This window comes from Musca domestica, unplaced genomic scaffold (genome assembly GCF_030504385.1).
Source record: "Musca domestica strain aabys unplaced genomic scaffold, Musca_domestica.polishedcontigs.V.1.1 35, whole genome shotgun sequence".
Taxonomy (NCBI): Eukaryota; Metazoa; Arthropoda; class Insecta; order Diptera; family Muscidae; genus Musca; species Musca domestica.
Genome location: NW_026712315.1, coordinates 3,468,241 through 3,487,228, shown reverse-complemented (window position 1 = coordinate 3,487,228; position 18,988 = coordinate 3,468,241). Strand labels below are relative to the sequence as shown.

Here is an 18,988-nt window from a genome sequence, read left to right as displayed (position 1 = left end):
TACCCATCTCAATAATCGACTGCAATAAGTTTTGGGCAGCTATCCTATGTTCCACATTAATTTTTTCGCCCAGCTTTTTTTTCGCCTGCAGCGAGGATTTGTATGCTTTGATGTAAATTTGGGACCCCATGTAGCATGTGCTGTTGCTGTCCTATGGGCAATGTCAGCATTTACCTTTGAATATATTTCGTACAAATAAAGTTGTTATGCCCGCAATACACCTGCAAAGGAAATTTCCATAATTCTCTTGAATAGCTGTTTATTTTGTCTAGCATGGCATCATGAAATTGAAACTGAAACTTAATTTCTTTCTTTGAAAAATAAATAAATCCTGAAAATAGGCGAAGAAGTTTGTTTCCAAAGTTCCAAGAGATTCTGTGACTCCTTAAAATATGCTAACAATTATCAAGAAAAAATTTTGAGAATCCTAAAAGTATGCTAGCAATTTGCAATGACTTCAAAGTCAGAATGTAAGAATGCGAGGGTAATTATTTTCAATTTTTTTTTAAGGAATGGATTCTGTTGGTCTGTGGGTACCTGGAAAGAATATTATTGAGAAATCCACATTTAGGAGTCGTTGGTGGTTGGCACTCTTTGAAAAATACGTTTTGTGACTTTTAAGTCTTTTTTTCCAAAACCAAGTTCGTTGGTCCTGGAAGATATATATATTTTTTATACCCTCCACCATAGTATGGAGGTATATTAAGTTTTAGACCCCACAAAGTATATATATTCTTGATCAGCTTAAAATTCTATGTCGATTTAGCGATGTCCGTCCATCTATCCGTCTGTCCGTCTGTGGAAATCACTCTACCTTCCGAACAAATTGAAGTAGATTTAGAAGAAAATTTTGCTCAAATGTATGTTATATCTGTAGGACTTTTGGTATTAAAAATGGGGTATGTAGATCCACGTTTTGATATAGCCCCCATATAACAGTACCTCCCGATATTCGGTATTTTCATGATTTTAGCGAATTTATTCACCGGAATTGTTTCAAATTTGGTATTTGATGTTCTCAATGGATGCTACAGCCTATGACAGTAAATTGTCTGTGCAGATCCACCTCTTCGTTAAGCCACAATATAACGGTACCTCCCGATATTCGGTATTTTAATGATTTTAGGAACATTTTTCACCAGAATTGTTTGATATTTGAAGTTCGTAATGGATACTGCAACCTACGACAGAAAATTGTCTGTGCAGGTCCATGTCTTCGTATAGCACCCATATAACGGACATTATAACCAATTTTTTTAAGTTTCGCATTTGAATATTATAATGGCTTATGACAAATGTTACCTATGCAGTTTCATGTCGTCGTATAGACCCTAATATAATAGCTACATTCGGTATTTTTAAGATTTTAACAGAAGTTTTAACGGATTTTATTGTTTTTGAGAATTGTCAAATTCGTTCCAAATGGTGGAGGATATTGAAAGTTCGACCCGGCGGAACTTACAGTTTTTTTTTTCTTGTTTTAAAAATCCATGTTTATTGGTCCATGAAAGTTCACCTATAAATCAAGATAAAAATTTTGTCGATTTTTCCGATAGTTGTATACGCGCACCCAATGTTCGTTTATTTGAAAATACAGGGTGAAATAAAAAAACTGCAACAAAATCAAAGGTCATATTTTTACATTTTTTTTATAATTTTATTGAAAAATGTCGGAAATAGCATCAAATTTTAGAATAAGTTTAGATATTTTTGAATGGCCTTCAAACGGCCAATGAAACCATCACATGTTGTACGAATGTTGCTCTGCGGTATTTTGGCCCTTGCCCGGAGAAGCGCTTGCTTGAGGTGATCGACACTATGGTATTTTTTTAGTGTCAATCTTGCTTTCCAAAATACTCCAGACACTACAGTCCAACGGAGTGGTATCCGGAGATTTTGGTGGTCATTGTGCGCTGGAAATGTAGCGGGAAACCACATCTTGTAATCATTCTTGGTTACTGAGTGTTGAGTGCGATGGTGCTGAGTCCTGTTGGAATGTCCAAGATCTGCGGCCAAAATGTTTGCTTGCTCAAGGCTTCAATACACCCTCCAGAACTTTATTTGTTCTAATGCGACCGTAGCATCATTAATACGAGCTGAAAGCAAACATCAGCTGTTATGCCGGCCCTCACCATCACCATGGCCGGTGCTTGGGTTCTGGTGGCCAACCAAAGGTACACATTGTCAGTAAGTAAACACGATCATTTTGGTTGTTTACAAACTGCTGGAAAACGAATGTTTTCTCATCGGAGAAAGACAAATTCGGCAGTTCACCATTTACGGCCAAGCGAAGCAACTCTTTACCTCTTTTGAGTCTATTTCCTTTCTGTTGCGGTGTAAGTTCTTGCACTTTTTGGAATTTCAATGGCTTTACCCCGAGCTCATTTTTCAACATTTGCCGAATGAAATATTGCGATAGGTTCAGCTCACGAACCATTTTTCGGCCACTGCGACACAAGTTTCGATCAATACTCTTCTTTACTTTTCGAACCATTTCTGATGATGTTGCGGTTCTGTTCTTCCGTCCTTTTCCTCGACGTCAGGCTACGCTACCAGTATCACGGTAACGAGCTATGGTACGGGACACAAAAGATTTATTCACATTTAAATGCTGAATTGCTCTAACGATAGCCTCTGTGTGGTTTTCCACCCAAATATAAAGAAATCTCACTATCACGCCTGAATTCCATCACGAATAACTTTTTTCTGGAAAATTCTCATAAAAATGCTTCTGTGCGCTTGTAAACAATATAATGAGCTGTCAGTGGAATAATTTTAACAGCTATCGGACGAGTGGCTTGGAAATGACAGCAGTCTGAAATTGGTTGCAGTTTTTTCATCTCACCCTTAAGGTCGATAAAATCTGCATAACACCGAATATGGAGAGGTGCCATTATATGGAGGCTATACGAAAAGACCTCTACATGCAGAGACAATTTTCAGTCACAGGCAGAACTCCAAACTACTCTAACTACGAAATTTGAAAGAATTCTGATGAATAATGTCGCTGAAAATAGCAAAATACCGCATTACCTTTATATAAGGGCTATACCAAGACCTGGACCTGCAGAGACAATTTTCTGTCATAGACTTTAGCACCGATTAGGAATTTTAAATATGAAAATTGAAACAATTCCGATGAAAAACGTCGCTAAAATAATTAATATGCCGAATATAGGGAGGCACAGTTATCTGGGGGCATTCGTTCGAAAATTTTATATATATTTTGTAGGGTCTAGAATGTATATTTCGCGGAGTTGGAAATGGAATGACAACCCTTGTGGACGGTATAAAATACCACAATTGGAGTTTTTGTTGATCCTTGCAAAAATATTCATTGAAAAATCCACATTTTTTGGTCCTTTATAAAATATCCTAAAAAAATCCGTCTGCTGACAATCCTTGAAATTAATTCCCTTTTCCTATTGTCCTTGTTGTTACCTTTCGATTTAAAAAACAATGTAATTCAATTTGCCTTTGCCACACACACACACAAAACAATCTGTCAGCAATAATTAAATCCGCTTTGAATTTTTTTTCTCCCCTTCTCTCTCTCTCTCTCTCGCTCTCTTGCCTTTATGTCATTATTAATTTGCGACACCAGGACCAACATTGATGCCTTTGATCCTTTGATAGTTACATTGTGGTCGAATTTTTTTGAGCCGTAAACAAAAAAGTAATTATCGAAAAATTTTTCCAAGCTGTTAATCCGTTTTGAATTCATATCATAAATTCTCTCTCCCTCTCTCTCTTTATCTGCTATATCCTCTCTCACATTGTTGGGGGGTTTGGAAAGTAGTGACGGAACTAAGGAATATTTAATAAAGTTATTACTCTGTTCCGGGGGGTAGGGGTATTTTTTGTCTTTGTCTCTCTGGTGTTTGTTTTTTGTGCAGCCACAAAAGTGCGGCCTGCAGAACATCAACTGTTGCCGATGCAACCGGTGGTGATGGCCAGGATGCTGATGAGTTTTGTTTGTTGTTGTATTGATTCTCCAAATACAATAACAAATTGGTGTAAATGCTTTGCTGTTGAAAACCAATAGTTCTGTGTTCCTCCCCCCCCCCCCCCCTGACTCTTGATGAATAATTGAAAATCAATGGCTGTATTTTTTTTTTCTTCGTTCCTGTTTTGTGTTGATTTTTCTTCCTTCCGGTTTCCGGTGCAGTTTTATGTATTTTTTTGCAAGATTTATAAATGTGGCAATTTTTATATACTACAGCCACCACATAGTGGTAAGGGGTTTATGTCTTTGTGCATTTGTTTATAACATGAAGAAGGAAGCTAGATAGACCCATAGTTACTTTTGAGAGTCTTTATAGAATCGCTTTCTTTCCGTCCGCCTGTCCATGTATTTTTGTAAAAAAAATTGCAGATCGCATTTATTACCCGACAATGAAATTTTCAAACAATATTTGTATGGCCCAATGACGAACTCTATTGAAATTGATGAGAATTGGTTCATGTTTAGATATAGCCCGATTTCGGGTTAATCGTGCACCAAATGTACACTAATATCAGTCCAAATGACACCCGACCGAATTCGGTCCAGGAGCGGCTGCATCAAATTTGCTAAAAATCGGTTCAGATATACCTATAGCTCCCACATATATATGATTCATCCGATTTGGTGTTTAAGTTCCTCACATTCGTAATATGCACTCAACAAGAATTATATTTAGTACCTGATATCAGATACAATCCAGAAATACATCTGACAAATTTTAACGGGATCGGATCAGATTTGGACATAGCTTCCATATACATATCTTCAACCGATTTCGGGTTAATTGTGCACCAATATCAGTCCAAATGATCTGCATTTTGGCACATCCGACCGAATTCGTTCCAGGAGCGGGTGCATCAAATTTGCTAAAAATCGGTTCAGATATACCTATAGCTCCCACATATATATGATTCATCCGATTTGGTGTTTAAGTTCCTCACATTCGTAATATGCACTCAACAAGAATTATATTTAGTACCTGATATCAGATACAATCCAGAAATACATCTGACAAATTTTAACGGGATCGGATCAGATTTGGACATAGCTTCCATATACATATCTTCAACCGATTTCGGGTTAATTGTGCACCAATATCAGTCCAAATGATCTGCATTTTGGCACATCCGACCGAATTCGTTCCAGGAGCGGGTGCATCAAATTTGCTAAAAATCGGTTCAGATATACCTATAGCTCCTACAGATATATGATGCATCCGATTTGGTGTTTAAGTCCCTCACACTCATAATATGCACTCTACAAGGATTAAAATTAGTAACAGATATCAGATAAAACCCGGAAATACCTCTCTCAAATTTTATAGAGATCGGCTCAGATTTGGACATAGCTCCCATATACATTTCTTCAACCGATTTCGGGTTAATTGTGCAACAAATGTGCACCAATATCAGTCCAAATGACCTGCATTTTGGCACATCCGACCGAATTCGGTCCAGGAGCGGGTGCACCAAATTTGCTAAAAATCGGCTCAGATGTAGCTACAGCTCCAACATATATATGTTTCATCCGTTTTGGTGTCTAAGTTCCTCACATTCGTAATATGCACTCTACAAGAATTTTATTTATTACCAGATATCAGATACAACCCTGAAGTACCTCTGTCAAATTTTATCGAGATCGTCGATTTAGCGATGTCTGTCTGTCCGTCTGTTGTAATCACGCTATCTTTCGAACGAAATGAGATAGAAGGCTAAAATTTTGCACACATGTTTATTTTTTCCAGTAGGCAGGTTAAGTTCGTAAATAGGCCATGGTGGTCCACGTTTTCATATAGCCCCCATATAACGGTACCTCCCGATATTCGGTATTTCGATAATTTTATCAACATTACTCAGCATAATTGTTTCAAATTACGTATTTAGAGTTCGTAATTGGAACTACAGTCTGTGAAAGAAAATTGCCTATGCAGGTCCAGGTCTTCGTATAGGTCCCATACTTCAGCACCTCCTGATATTCGGTATTTTGATGATTTGAGCGCCATTATTCACCGGAATTGTGTCAAATTTGGTATTTAAAGTTCGTAATGGATACTACAGTCTGTGACAGAAAATTATCAGTTCAGGTCCAGGTCTTCGTATAGCCCCCATATAACGGTACCTCCGGATATTCGGTATTTTGATGATTTTGGCGACATTATCCACCGGAGTAGTTTCAAATTACGTATTTAGAGTTCGTAATGGGAACTATAGTCTGTGACAGAAAATTGTCTATGCAGGTCCAGGTCTTCGTATAGGCCTCATATATCAGTACCTTCCTATATTCGGTATTTTGACGAGTTCACCCACCGAAATTGTTTGAGATATCGTATTTGAAGTTCGTAATGGATGCTACAGCCCGAGACAGAAAATTGTCCAGGCCTTTGTACAGTTTCGATATAACGGTACCTCCCTATATACGATATTTTGATGATTTTAGCTACATTATTCACCGTTTATTTTAAGTTTTCAAATTTAAATATGGCCTATGTAAGTCCACGTCGTAAAGACCCCAAAATAACGGCTATATGCCGTATTTTTCATATTTTAACAAAATTTTTTAAGGATTTTTTTTTCTTGAAAATTTCCAAATTCTTCGCAAATGTTGGAGGGTATTCAAAGTTCGGCCCTTTAACTTGTTTTAATATAATACTTCTCGAAGTGATATCATACACTCTATAGAAAATATAAAAAAAAAACGTCTCCGTTAAATTTGGCGAAAATCGATCCAGAATTGGATATTCCTCCCAAATATAAGTTCCCTCCGAAACCAAATTATAACTGCTCTAAAGCCAAAGGTTGAGAGGTGGTAAGATCTACTTCACATGAATTCTTTTGTTACGGGAGCTCTGCTACATATCCATAGTGGTGTAGGGTGTCATATATTCGGCCCCGCCCGACCTTTGACTTTTCCTTACTGTTTTTTTTTTTTTTTTTGTGGCAGGGAGGATTTCGCCTATCCCATGGCAGAATTGAAAATCATAAGCAAATGATAATCAACTTTTATTGGTCCTGTTTGCCAGACCTTGAGTTAACTCCATTTTCGGAAAAAATTGACATAAATCTCATAAATTTCACATAAAAGACACCTATCTTCCCAAAACAAAAAAAAATAACTCTTCGCAATCCATTAATTTTCCCATTACTGTAGCTTTTTCTAAAGTGTATTGCACCACAAAAAAGAACCACATCCCAGATGACATGTTTCAAGTTTTTGGTTTTGCTCCGACCCCCCCCCCCCCCCCCCCCTTCTCTCCAGCCTTCATTTTTACACATTTTCTTGGTAATTCATCATTTATCAACAGCATGCTTGAGTGGCAGGCACAACACTTTTTGTTATTGTCTCTCTCCAACAAAAATTAAGTTTTCTTAATGCCATCTTCCCCAGAGCACCAACGCTTTGGAGGAAAATCAAAGCAAAAACATGAAAATGTAATGGTTGACATCGAAAATAACTTGAATTCGATTATTGGAAGAAACATTATCCTTTCGTGGAAAGCTTTGGCGGAAGGAAAATGATGAGCGGGGTTTTTTTTGTAGAAAAAAAAAAACTTTACATAATTTAATGATATTTACATAAATCTCTCATAATCACACACACACACAAACCCACACTCAGATACAAACTCATTTCTGATGACAGTCGAGGGACAAGTCTTTAGAGCAGCCATAATTAATGCACGAGCAGGTTTCTTGGCGATTAAGCCCACTTAAGTTGGGATACTTTCAACAAATATTGACACACCAGTTGCTGGTGACAAATGGCGTCACAGTTTTTTAAGCAGCTTACTTACTTGTGGTCATAATTTGGTGGTGGAAGAAGGAAAAATCAGCTTAAGAAAAAGCCACAAAAGAGTAAGAGTATTTATTGAGTATGTGAAGGATTAAATATTTCGGACTACAAAAACAAAAAAGAAAACAATTTTTTTTTTTTCAGTGACACATCCAATTTTAAAGGAAAATTTCAGGACCCACCAATAGAATTTGATATGAATTAACAAGTAAAAAAGCAGTAAGTTCGGACGGGCCGAACTTTGAATATCCTCCACCATTTGGAACGAATTAGAAAATTAAAAAAAAAAATTAAATCCATTGAAAAATCTGTAAAAATCTTTGAAACACCTAATATCGGAAGTGCCGATATATGGGGGGACATACGATGTAGACAAATCTATGTCTGGGGGTAAAGTACTCACAAGGAACTACTTCTATGGATTTTTAGATAATTTCATTGGGAAATGTGGCTAAAATCATCAAAATACCGAAGATCGGGGGACACTCTGTCAGGGGGTAAAGAGCTCAGAAAGAACCCCTTGTGAGGAATTTCAGACATTTCCATTGAAAAATGTGGCTGAAATCATCAAAATACCGAATATCGGAGGGTATCGTTATATGGGGGCTCTATCGTGAACCTATGTAGACAAATCTCTTTCAGGGGATGAAATACTCATAAGGGACTCCTTGTGTGGAATTTCAGACAATTCACTTGAAAAATGTGGCTAAAATCATTAAAATACCGAATATCGGGGGTACCGTTATATGGGGCTATTCGATATCGTGGACCTATACAGATAATTCTCTTTCAATGGATAAAGTACTCACAAGGAACTCCTTGTGTGGATTTTCAGACCATTCAATTAGAAAATGTGGCTAAAATCATCAAAATACCGAATATTGGGGGTGGGCGGGGGTGTACCGTTACATGGGGGCTATACGATATCGTGAACCGATATAGCCCATCTTCAAATTTGACCTGCCTGCACACTAAAGAGAGAGATCTGTGCAAAATTTTAGCTTCCTATAATAATTCGTTTGGACAGTAGCGTGTTTACAACAGACGGACGGACGGACAGCGCTAAATCGCCTTAGAATTATACGCTGATCACGAACACTGTTTGGGTCTAAAATGACTTTTTCGATGAGTTACAAACGGAATGACGAACTTAATATACCCTCCATACTATGTATGGTGGATGGTATAAAAAAATACCCTTGCAAAGACCCTCAGGAAACCAAAACAGAACAATTACCGTGGAATTTTAAGAATACAAGTTGAGATGAAAAAACTGCAACCAACTTTAGACTGCTGTCATTTCTAAGCCACTCGTCCGACAGCTGCTAAAATTATTCCAGTGACAGCTCATTATATTGTTTACAAGCGAACAACAGCATTTTGGTGAGAATTGTGTCTGGTATCATCGATCGTTACCGAAGATTTGTTCGAAGTGGACGGAAGAAAATAGCAACATTAGCAGCAATGGTTCAAAAAGTGAAGAAGCGACTTGATCGATCCTCCCGCGTCACAGTGGCCGAAAAATGGCTCGTGAGCTCAACATATCGCAATATTCCATTCGGCAAATATTAAAAAATTAGCTCGGGGTAAATCCATTGAAATTCCAAGAAGTGCAAAAACTTACACCGCAACAGAAAGAAAATATACTCAAAAGAGCTAAAGAGTTGTTTCGCTTGGCCGAAAGTGGTGGACTGCCGAATTTGGTTTTCTCCGTCTCTGATGGGAAAACATTCGTTGAAAATGTGCACCTTCTATTGACCGCCAGAACTCAAGTAGTGGTTCTCCGCCCATATTTATCGACCGTGGAGGGTGTATAAAAGTCAAACATTTTGGCCGCAGACCTTGGACATTCTAACATGACTCACGAACCATTGCACTCAGCGCGCGCCACCCAAGAATGGTTAGAAAATGAGGTTCCTCGCTGAATTTCCAGCGCACAATGGCCACCAAAATCTCCGGATACCAATCCGTTGGACTATTGTGTCTGGAGTATTTTGGAAAGCAAGGATGGCACTTTAAAAAAATACCAAAGTTTCGAACACCTCAAGCAAGCGCGTCGCCGGGAATTGTCCAAAATACCGCAGAGCAACCTTCGGGCAGGGTGTAACAGTTTCATTGGCCTTGGTTTGAAGGCCATAATTCATGCCAAGGGTGACCAATTCGAACAAATCTAAACTTATTTTAAAATTTGATGCTATTTCCGACATTTTTTGCTTTCATTCAATAAAATTTAAAGAAAATGTAAAAATGATGGCATTTGACTTTGTTGCAGTTTTTTCTCACACCCTGTACACTGTTTCCAGGGTTAGCAGGTGCAATAAACACGGACTTTTAAGGATATTTCTTGGTGGCAATCATCTCTATTTTTAAAACAAGTAGAAAAAGTCAAATCAATCAACAACTATATGATGCCCTACACCACAACGTGTACTTAGGGAGCTCCCATAACAAAAACAAGTTTATTGAAGAAAATTAAATTAAATGGCTGGGGTAGCTTTAAACTTGGGAAAAAGTTTTCTCAAAGCCATAATGCGATGGGTTGACACAAGGCTGGGCGTATGAGTTATTTTCATTGCGTGGACTATTGAGAGTGCTCATACGACACCATGTTTGAGTTATGAAAGTACTCGAATAAAAACCACTGAGGAAGGTCAAAAGACGGGCGGAGCCGACAATATGATATCCTACACAACCATGGGAATTTCGTAGAGCTCCCGTAACAAAAACGTTTGTATACGGAATTTATGTGAAGTAAATCATTCCGACTTTAGAGTAGTCTCAAATTGGGAACAACATCTAACTCTGAATCGATTTTCAACAAATTTGACGGATGTCTTTGTACCTCTATTGCCAAATAATATGACTTGATATGATATGACTTCGATAGGAATTATATTAAAAAAAAACTATGTATTGGAGTCATAGATATGCCGAACAGAAATTCACTAAATGGATAAAATTCGGTACAATATAGAAAAATCTATGCAATTTGGGCTGAAATCGGATGGTATACCAAATCTGGACCAATCTCGATACAATTTAGCAGAGGTACTTTCGAGCTGTATATGATGTCCGGTAACAAATATCATTGTTGTGGAGAGCATATTATGCATGTGAGGGACTTTAACATCAAATCGGATTTGGTGTACTTTTTTCTAGACTGAACTCTGGCGGAAGTGTCAAAATTCCGTTCATTAACCATTTGGTTCACAATAAACCTGAAATCGTATAAAGATTTATATGAGAGCTATATTCAAATCTGAACCGATCTTGACAAAATTTTAGAGCACTTACTTCTGACCTGTATCTGATATCTGGTACCAAATATCATTTTTGTGGTGTGCGTATATATAACGCATGTGACGAACTTAAACCCCCAAAACGGATGGAACATATACAAGGGAGCTATAGCTATATCTAAATCGATTTTCACCAAATGTTATGTACTTACTTCTTTTTCGGTTCGATGGGCCAAAATTCAGTTCATTTGGAATGATATTAAACATTTAGTCACATAAAAACCTGAAATCGGATGAAGATATATGTATATGGGAGCTATATATAAATTTGAACCGATTCTCACCAATTTCAATTGGGTGTAGCCAAACAAATATTGTTTGGAAAATTTCATCTCAATCGAATAATAAATGCGACCTGCATTTTTTTTTTTTTTTCACAAAAAATATATGTATGGACAGACTGACGGACAGGCGGACTGGCATGCATAAATCGACTCTGAAAGTGAATCTATTAAGATCCACAAAAGTAACTATGGGTCTATCCCGCTTCCTTCTTCCATGTTACAAAGAAATCCACAACGACATAACACCCCTACCACTATGTGGTGGGGTAGCGTATAAAAAAAGCAAATCAAAATATGCCATACATGGCTTGCTATTCGATTTCTTGATTTGGTTTTTCTCTTTCGATAATATTTTCATGGAAAAAATCTGCACCAGTTGGTTTTTCCATTTCAGAGTACAATACAAAGCAATTCTTTGTAGAATTCCCCAGACTACCATTTCGAAGTGATAGACAAACAGACGGATACAGATGCCCAACAAAGTTGACTCCCGTTTGTATCTTTTAAAATATCCATGTAATGCCCGTTTAAGCTTTTAACTAGTTTCTGGGAAAACCTAACCAATATCACACACACACACGCACACAGACACAAAAACTCTCTCGGGGAGAAAATAAACTGATTTTGTAGCAACGCTTGGCTTCATCCAATTGTGAGGAGTATTTTGTTTGATTTGCCTCTTTCGCAAAGCCGATAAGAGATGGCAAACAAATTGACTACACCTTAAAGTGTCATATGTGTTAGTGTGTGTGTAGGTGTGTACTCGAGTTTGTGAGCAAAGGATTTACATTAGATTTGTGAGATATATGATGGGAGAAATAGAGAGTGTGGTAGAGGTGTGGGAAGCACTTATCATTGAAAATTTCAAATTTAATAGCCAGTAGTTCCTAAAAAATTATTCTACAAAAAAAAAATATCTAATTTCGGACATCAAAGGCGAATTAAACAAGTTAAGAAGTCGGTTTTGCCGACATATGTATACCCTCAGCCAATGGTCGTGTATACAAAAATATATTTCGACTTCTGTCATGATTATTCAAATTGTTGACCCTCTATGGAAATGGTTTCGAAGAAATGGGCCAATATTGCCCATTTCGTATCAGACCTAAATAAATTTGATATTAACATTGCGATGTGGCAGGTTTGGGTCATATTTGTTTATTCCTTCACTTAATGCGAGATAAGTGATAATTTTTAGAAAATGTCGACCGAAGTATTCCGATTTCATGCTTCATCTAATACAGATAAAACTAGTGAAATAGTTTCAGTCGTTTTTATACCCTCCACCATACTATGGAGGGTATATTGACGTTGTCATTCCATTTGTAACTCCTCGAAATACTCATGTCAGACCCAACAAAGTATATATATTCTTGACCAGCGTAAAATTCTAAGTCGATTTAGCCATGTCCGTCTGTCGAATTGAGATAGAATGGAGATAGATGGCTAAAATTTTGCACACATGTTTGTTTGCCAGTAGGCAGGTTAAGTTCGTGAATGGTCCATGTAGATCAACGTCTTCGTATAGAAGGAGTGGATCGATATATTCCATCTTCACACCAGACCCTGGGATAATAAAAATATTGTCATGTGTGTAATTTGAAGACTATCGGATCCTTACATCACATTTTATAAGAGTTATAATTATTCACAATTTTTACACTTTGTGGGGGAGAAACTTGATGGAGTCGACCAGTATTGCTCATTTAAGCACCTGATCTAGCCCTGATGTAAATATTGGGATTTGCAAATTTGGAGTCGCTTGATTGACTCCAAATGTCCTGAAAGGGATTTGTCCCAAAGAAACCTAGGTTCTAAAACCCTTAATTCGGTGAGGCACGTTTTGACCATATCAAATGATTGTCATATGGAAAAAAAGTCTAACACGAACTGAGGGAACGAATCCAAAAATTTTAAGGTGGAGATAACTTAAGATTCGTAGATAAAAACATAAAAATTGTTAACTCAAAACAAAATGTAATTGCTGAATTATAAAATATGAAAGGAATGTTGTTTGAATAATTGTTTCCTTTATTTTTACCACTCCCCAACTCAACCATAAATTATCAAAACAAAAAAAAGAAAATAGGAATTAAAATATTAGAAATCTCTAAAATATCACTTAAAGCCTTGAAGCTATTTTCCTATTATTTTACTTCCTATTTCCTTTCTTCTTTTTATTTTCCGCCTTCAGGCGGTTCTCTTCTTTTGCTCTCTGTTTGGCCAAACGTTCCGCCTCCCGCTCCATGCGTCGAAGATGGACACGTTGGGCCGTGGCTTCGGCAAAGCTAAGTGGAACCGGTGGACACTTGAAACCTGCCGGAAAGTCTTTCGTTAAACGTATAAACCGATAACCGGTACAATAATACAATGGCAGACAGGCTGAGGGGCGAATACGTGATTGCGGCCAATTTGGAAATGTCAAATCTCGATGGGTAATTTTTGTCAATTGGGCGCCATCAATGTCACGCCAATGATTGATAAGGTGGGGGGATTGAAATACGGGACGTTTCCATGTTCGTTTTGAATCTTCCGGTTGGTGATAAAAATCCCACAGGGGTTGCAGTTCCACGCAAAGTTTTCCATTTCGTTGGGGTTGGTAGCGCATTGCGTTATGAGGGTGGAGGGGGTGGTAGATTTGATTTCAATTTGAAGTTTTTGCGATTTTTTTTGTTTTTTTTTTTTAGTTTTTAATAAAATTTACAAACAATTTGGAAAAAGACTTTGAAAAGAATGATTGACGTCAATGGCATATGGAAATAAATCGAGTAGAAAAAAAAAAAACATTTTTATACCCTCCAGTGGAGGGTATATTAATTTTGTCATCCTTCGAAATACTGATGACCCTACAAGTATATATATATTCTGGATCGGAGTAAATTTCTCGCTCGATTTCGCGATGACCGTCCGTCTTTCTGCCTAGAAGACTAACAATTTGCACACATGTGTATTTTGTCAGTAGGCAGGTTAAGTTCGTTAATGGTCCATGTCGCTCCACGTGTTCGTATAGGCCCCATGTAACGGTACCTAACGATGTTCGGTATTATGATAATATTAACGACATTTTTTAACGGAATTGTTTCATATTTAACACTTGAAGTTTGAAATAGACACTACACCCTAAGACAGAAAATTGTCTGTGCTGGTCCACATCTTCGTATAGGCCCCATATAATGGTACCTCCCTATATTTCGTATTTTGATGATTTTAGCGACATTATTCACCGGAATTGTTTCAAATTTGGTATTTGAAGTTCGAAATAGATGCTACACCCTAAGACAGAAAATTGTCCGTGCAGGTCGACATCTTCGTATAGCCCCCATATAACGGTACCTCCCTATAATCGGTATTTTGATGATTTTAGCGTCATTATTAACCATAATTGTTTCAAATTACGTATTTAGAATTCGTTATGGGAACTACAGTCTGTGACAGAAAATTGTCTATGCAGGTCCAGGTCTTCGTATAGGCCCCATGTATCAGTACATTTCTATATTCGGTATTTTGACGATTTTAGGTACAATACCCACCGAAATTGTTTGAGATGTGGTATTTGAAGTTCGTAATGGATGCTACAGCCTGTGACAGAAAATTGTCTATGCAGGTCCAGGTCTTCGCACAGCTCCGATATAACGGAACCTCCCTATATACAATATTTTGATGATTTTAGCTACATTATTCACCGCTTATTTCAAGTTTCAAATTTGAATGTGGTAATAGCTTATGACAAACAATGCCTATGAAGGTCCACGTCGTATAGACCCCAATATAACGGCTATATTCGGTATTTTTTTAATTTTAACAGAATTTTTTAAGGATTTTATTTTTTGAAAATTTTTGGAGGGTATTCAAAGTTCGGCCCGGCCGAACTTACTGCTTTTTTAATTGTAAGTTTGTTAACTTTTTGTTTTACAGGACGAGAGGAATTTTTGTAAATAAATAAAGAAAAGAGAAATAAATAAAAAAAACATCCCATATTTGGTTTAATTTGCTTTAATGGATTAATTAGTAGCCGCAAACAGCAATTTTTTTTCTCAAATCGCATTTGTGTCAATATTTGTGTGGAGCCCACAAATCTATTTCACCCAAAAATAATTTTTATTCACCTCACGGGCTTTCTTATCCTCCGTTACTTTTATTTATTTAGTTAACATCACAACCACCACCACCAACAACAACAACACCACAAAAGTCTGTTGTGCTTTTTTTGTATTATTGTATTATGGAAGCTTTAAGAACATTTGTTAATGTAAAAAACAACAACAACAAAAACTACAACTGAAAAAAAGAAGAAAACCAAAAAAAAAAAAAATAATCAGCAACAACAATTACAATATATGAGACAATAAATTGGAAAAGGAGAGAAAAGAATACCCCCTAGAACAACAACAACAACAGAAGAAGAAGAAGAAACTACAACAACTATACTTGTAAAAAAATAAACACAACTTAACTACAACAAAACGCACAAAAATTGTAACTACAACAAAACAATTTAAAAAAAAATTCTCACAGAAGCAGCCAATTTTTTTGCAAAACACCGCCATCAAAAAAAAATAATAAAAAGCCAACAGCTGATCACGACAATGAAAAGCTTCATTTTAGTTCAGTGTCTCTAGATGTTTGTGTGTGTGTATTTGTGTCTCACCTGCAAGATTTTGTTAAAAAAAAAACATTTTTTTCCAACTGAAATCCAAAAGAAAAACACCAAAGAAATTCCCATCCACCACCTCATAATATCCCATCCTGAAAACATGCAATAACAAAATATATCCATGCACCCAAAAGTATGCACCATTTTTAAACAAGGAACGCAGCAAGCAAGATATTCACCAACAGATCTAGCTACTCACCAAAAGCCAAAAATCCCAACACACAAGTGAACCAGCACCAACACCAATAACGAAACCAAAAGAGCACAGAGATCTTGTTTTGCTCTACACCCCAACCACTCTCTCCTCTCTCACTCTGTGTGTGTGTGTGTGTCTGTGTATTATACACAATCAGCAAGCAAGGCAAGACGAAAAACAAGTTTTGATTTATTACTTTAACTCAAGCATATCTCGAATTTTATTCACCACCAAAAAAAAAAAAAAAACAACACCCACCAACACCACCACCACCCTAGCAAACGTAGTTGCCATACTGGGCCAATTTAGCTGGCAGCCAAGTAAACCACAAAACAATCCTCTTTCCAAATCCAATAATTTTAACCTTTAGCCACCACAACCATTACCACCAGCCGCCACTAGCCACCACAGACACCTGGAATACCACCACCCCACCGCCTCTACCACCACAACCTTCAACAACAACAACAACACCATTTTGTTTCCTGCTCAACGACGACATAAAACGGCCGCACAATTGCACACAACTACTATCACAGATATCCGCAACGCTATTACTACCGCATGGAGCGTGGCAGCGGCGGTGGTGGCCAATATCAACACCAGCAACAGCCGCAGCAGCCACAGCCACACCACCAGCAGTCGTACTATCACCCGCACGGACACGCCGCCACCTTCATGACAGCCGCCTCCGACGAACACATCGGCAAGTCGTCGTTCGATAATCCGGCCACCAAAAAGAAACCACCCAAACTGAAGGCCATCAACCGCTCCATCTCGATGGCCATAGACAACTACGATGGTCCGGGGGGCGGGGGACCCGTGATGCTGGACGACTCCTCGCTGATTGTGGAACAGCCCATCATACACCGGTCGGCTTCGCCGGTTGCCTTACGCTCAGCGCCACCACCTCAAACACTGGCCCTGCCATCGGGCGGTTTCGGCGGTGGTGGTGGCAGTGGCGCGGTATCACCAGCTCTGTCTTCACGCAAACACCATCAGCATCACAGCTTCGCCCAGATGGCCGCCCAGGCACGCCAGTTCAGCCAGCAGCAGTCCCACTCCAGCTCCACGAGTTCACCCATTGGCCATGGTGCGGTCAGTCCGCTGATGGGCAGCAGTGGTAGGATCGGTGGCGGCGGCGGTGGTGTTGGTGGTGATGGGGGCGGTGGCGGCGGCGGTTATCCATCCACCGCTTCGCATGCCTACCAACACCAACATTCCCAACATCAGCCCGACATTTATCTGGTTAGCAGTAGTAGCCTGGTGGACGATGTGGGTGGGCGCATGGGTGGCTCCTCGGCCTCGCCCATTCAGTTCATCGACGACTATATGTTGCCCCCCTCCTCACATCGTCAGCAGCAGCAACAACAGCAGCATGCCACACATCCCTTGAAAAAATCTCAATTTCGTCGCTCTGACACAATCGATATACATCCGGCTTCTACTTTTCAGATGAAGAAGACGCACTCGTTCCATGCGCCGCACGATCCCTCGGAGGCGATCATGGATCCGCTGCTGCTGAGTGCGGGCCAGCCCACCTCTGCTTCGTCGTCGCGCCGCACCAGTTCGGTGAGGGGGAATTTTCTGATGCCCGGTCATGCGGGCAGCAAAGAACTAAGTCGCTCGCCCTCTCCCAGCAGGCGGGGGGCGAAGTCGCATCGTTCCCTGCACGATCCCCAGCGCCGGCCCAGTGCCAAGCCGGAGTCGGTGGTGGACTCACAGATACGACATCCCTCGCTAAACGATGATCTGTTGGAGCCCATCGATGCCCGTACCGCTGGGTTGCTGGCGCCCACCAATCTGTCGCTGGAAAATGAACTCTTCATCGAATCACGCTCGCGCAGCAACAGCCACACGAAGATGGAAGATGTCGGCCTGGCCGAACGCATATCAATGAGAAAGACATCGGGCTCCTTTGAGGACCCCAGCACAGCACATGGCGCAACGGTGGCCACCAGCTCACTAAAGAAACGCGATCACTCGCACTCGGCACGACAACACAGCACCCACAGCCTGGAATTGGACGGAAGACCCTCCACCTCGGCTGCAACAGCAGCGGCGGCGGCGGCCGCTGTCTCCGGCGGCACCCATTCCACTTTGCATTTACACAGTGCCGCTGCCGCCGCCACGGCAGCGTATCACTTCAAGCGTGGCCGCGAACATGGACGTTCGCTGTATTTGTCTCCCAACAATTTGGAGGAGGTCCAGGTCCACCATCGTCCAGCGGTGCTGGCCGCAGCCGCCGCATTTGGCGGCACCAATGCCAGTGCGGCCAGCAGCATCAAACAGGCCAAGGCTTTGCACAGTGCCAGCATGCGTTTGCGCACTTATCGCGAATCGCTGAGCGCCACGAAAAAATCGAAAAGCTTTATTGGCGACAGTACCTACCCACCACCGCTGGTCAGTGTGTCCAACGAATTTGTGGCCCTGACCTCACCCCACCGACGCAACAGTGGCCGAGCCCTGGCCAGTGCCACTACCTCAGGCGGAGCCGCAACTCTGGAAGAAATAAAACGCAGTCCCAGACCGGTATCGTTGGGAGCCTCCACATCGCCGGCGGGGACCGTGACCACGGCCTTCATGGAGGAGAAGAGGCCGTCGTTCGAACGCAAATCCTCGATGACCTATGAACTGGGTGATGCCGCCTTTGAACAGGTGTTGCGGCCATTTCATCACAAGGCCGCTGCCGGAATTGGAACACGTAAATGTCATATTCTCTCAATATCTCTCTCACACCCACACAGACATAGAAATTTC

General features: G+C 39.8%; 2 protein-coding genes across 2 annotated transcripts in view; one reads left to right on the top strand and one right to left on the bottom strand.

Annotated features, from left to right (window-relative positions):
* LOC101895174 (uncharacterized) overlaps positions 1-18,988 on the top strand; it is a 350,871-nt gene that overhangs the window by 315,310 nt on the left and 16,573 nt on the right. The window contains exon 2 of the mRNA XM_059125852.1: positions 15,526-18,952. Coding sequence (XP_058981835.1) covers positions 16,793-18,952 — 2,160 coding nt within the window. The 5' untranslated portion in view covers positions 15,526-16,792. The remainder of the gene's footprint in view (positions 1-15,525; positions 18,953-18,988) is intronic.
* LOC101895347 (uncharacterized) lies at positions 13,516-14,072 on the bottom strand. Its single transcript, XM_005176341.3, has one exon. It carries the CDS (start codon positions 13,984-13,986, stop codon positions 13,531-13,533), a length of 456 nt encoding a protein of 151 aa, XP_005176398.1. The 5' UTR covers positions 13,987-14,072; the 3' UTR covers positions 13,516-13,530.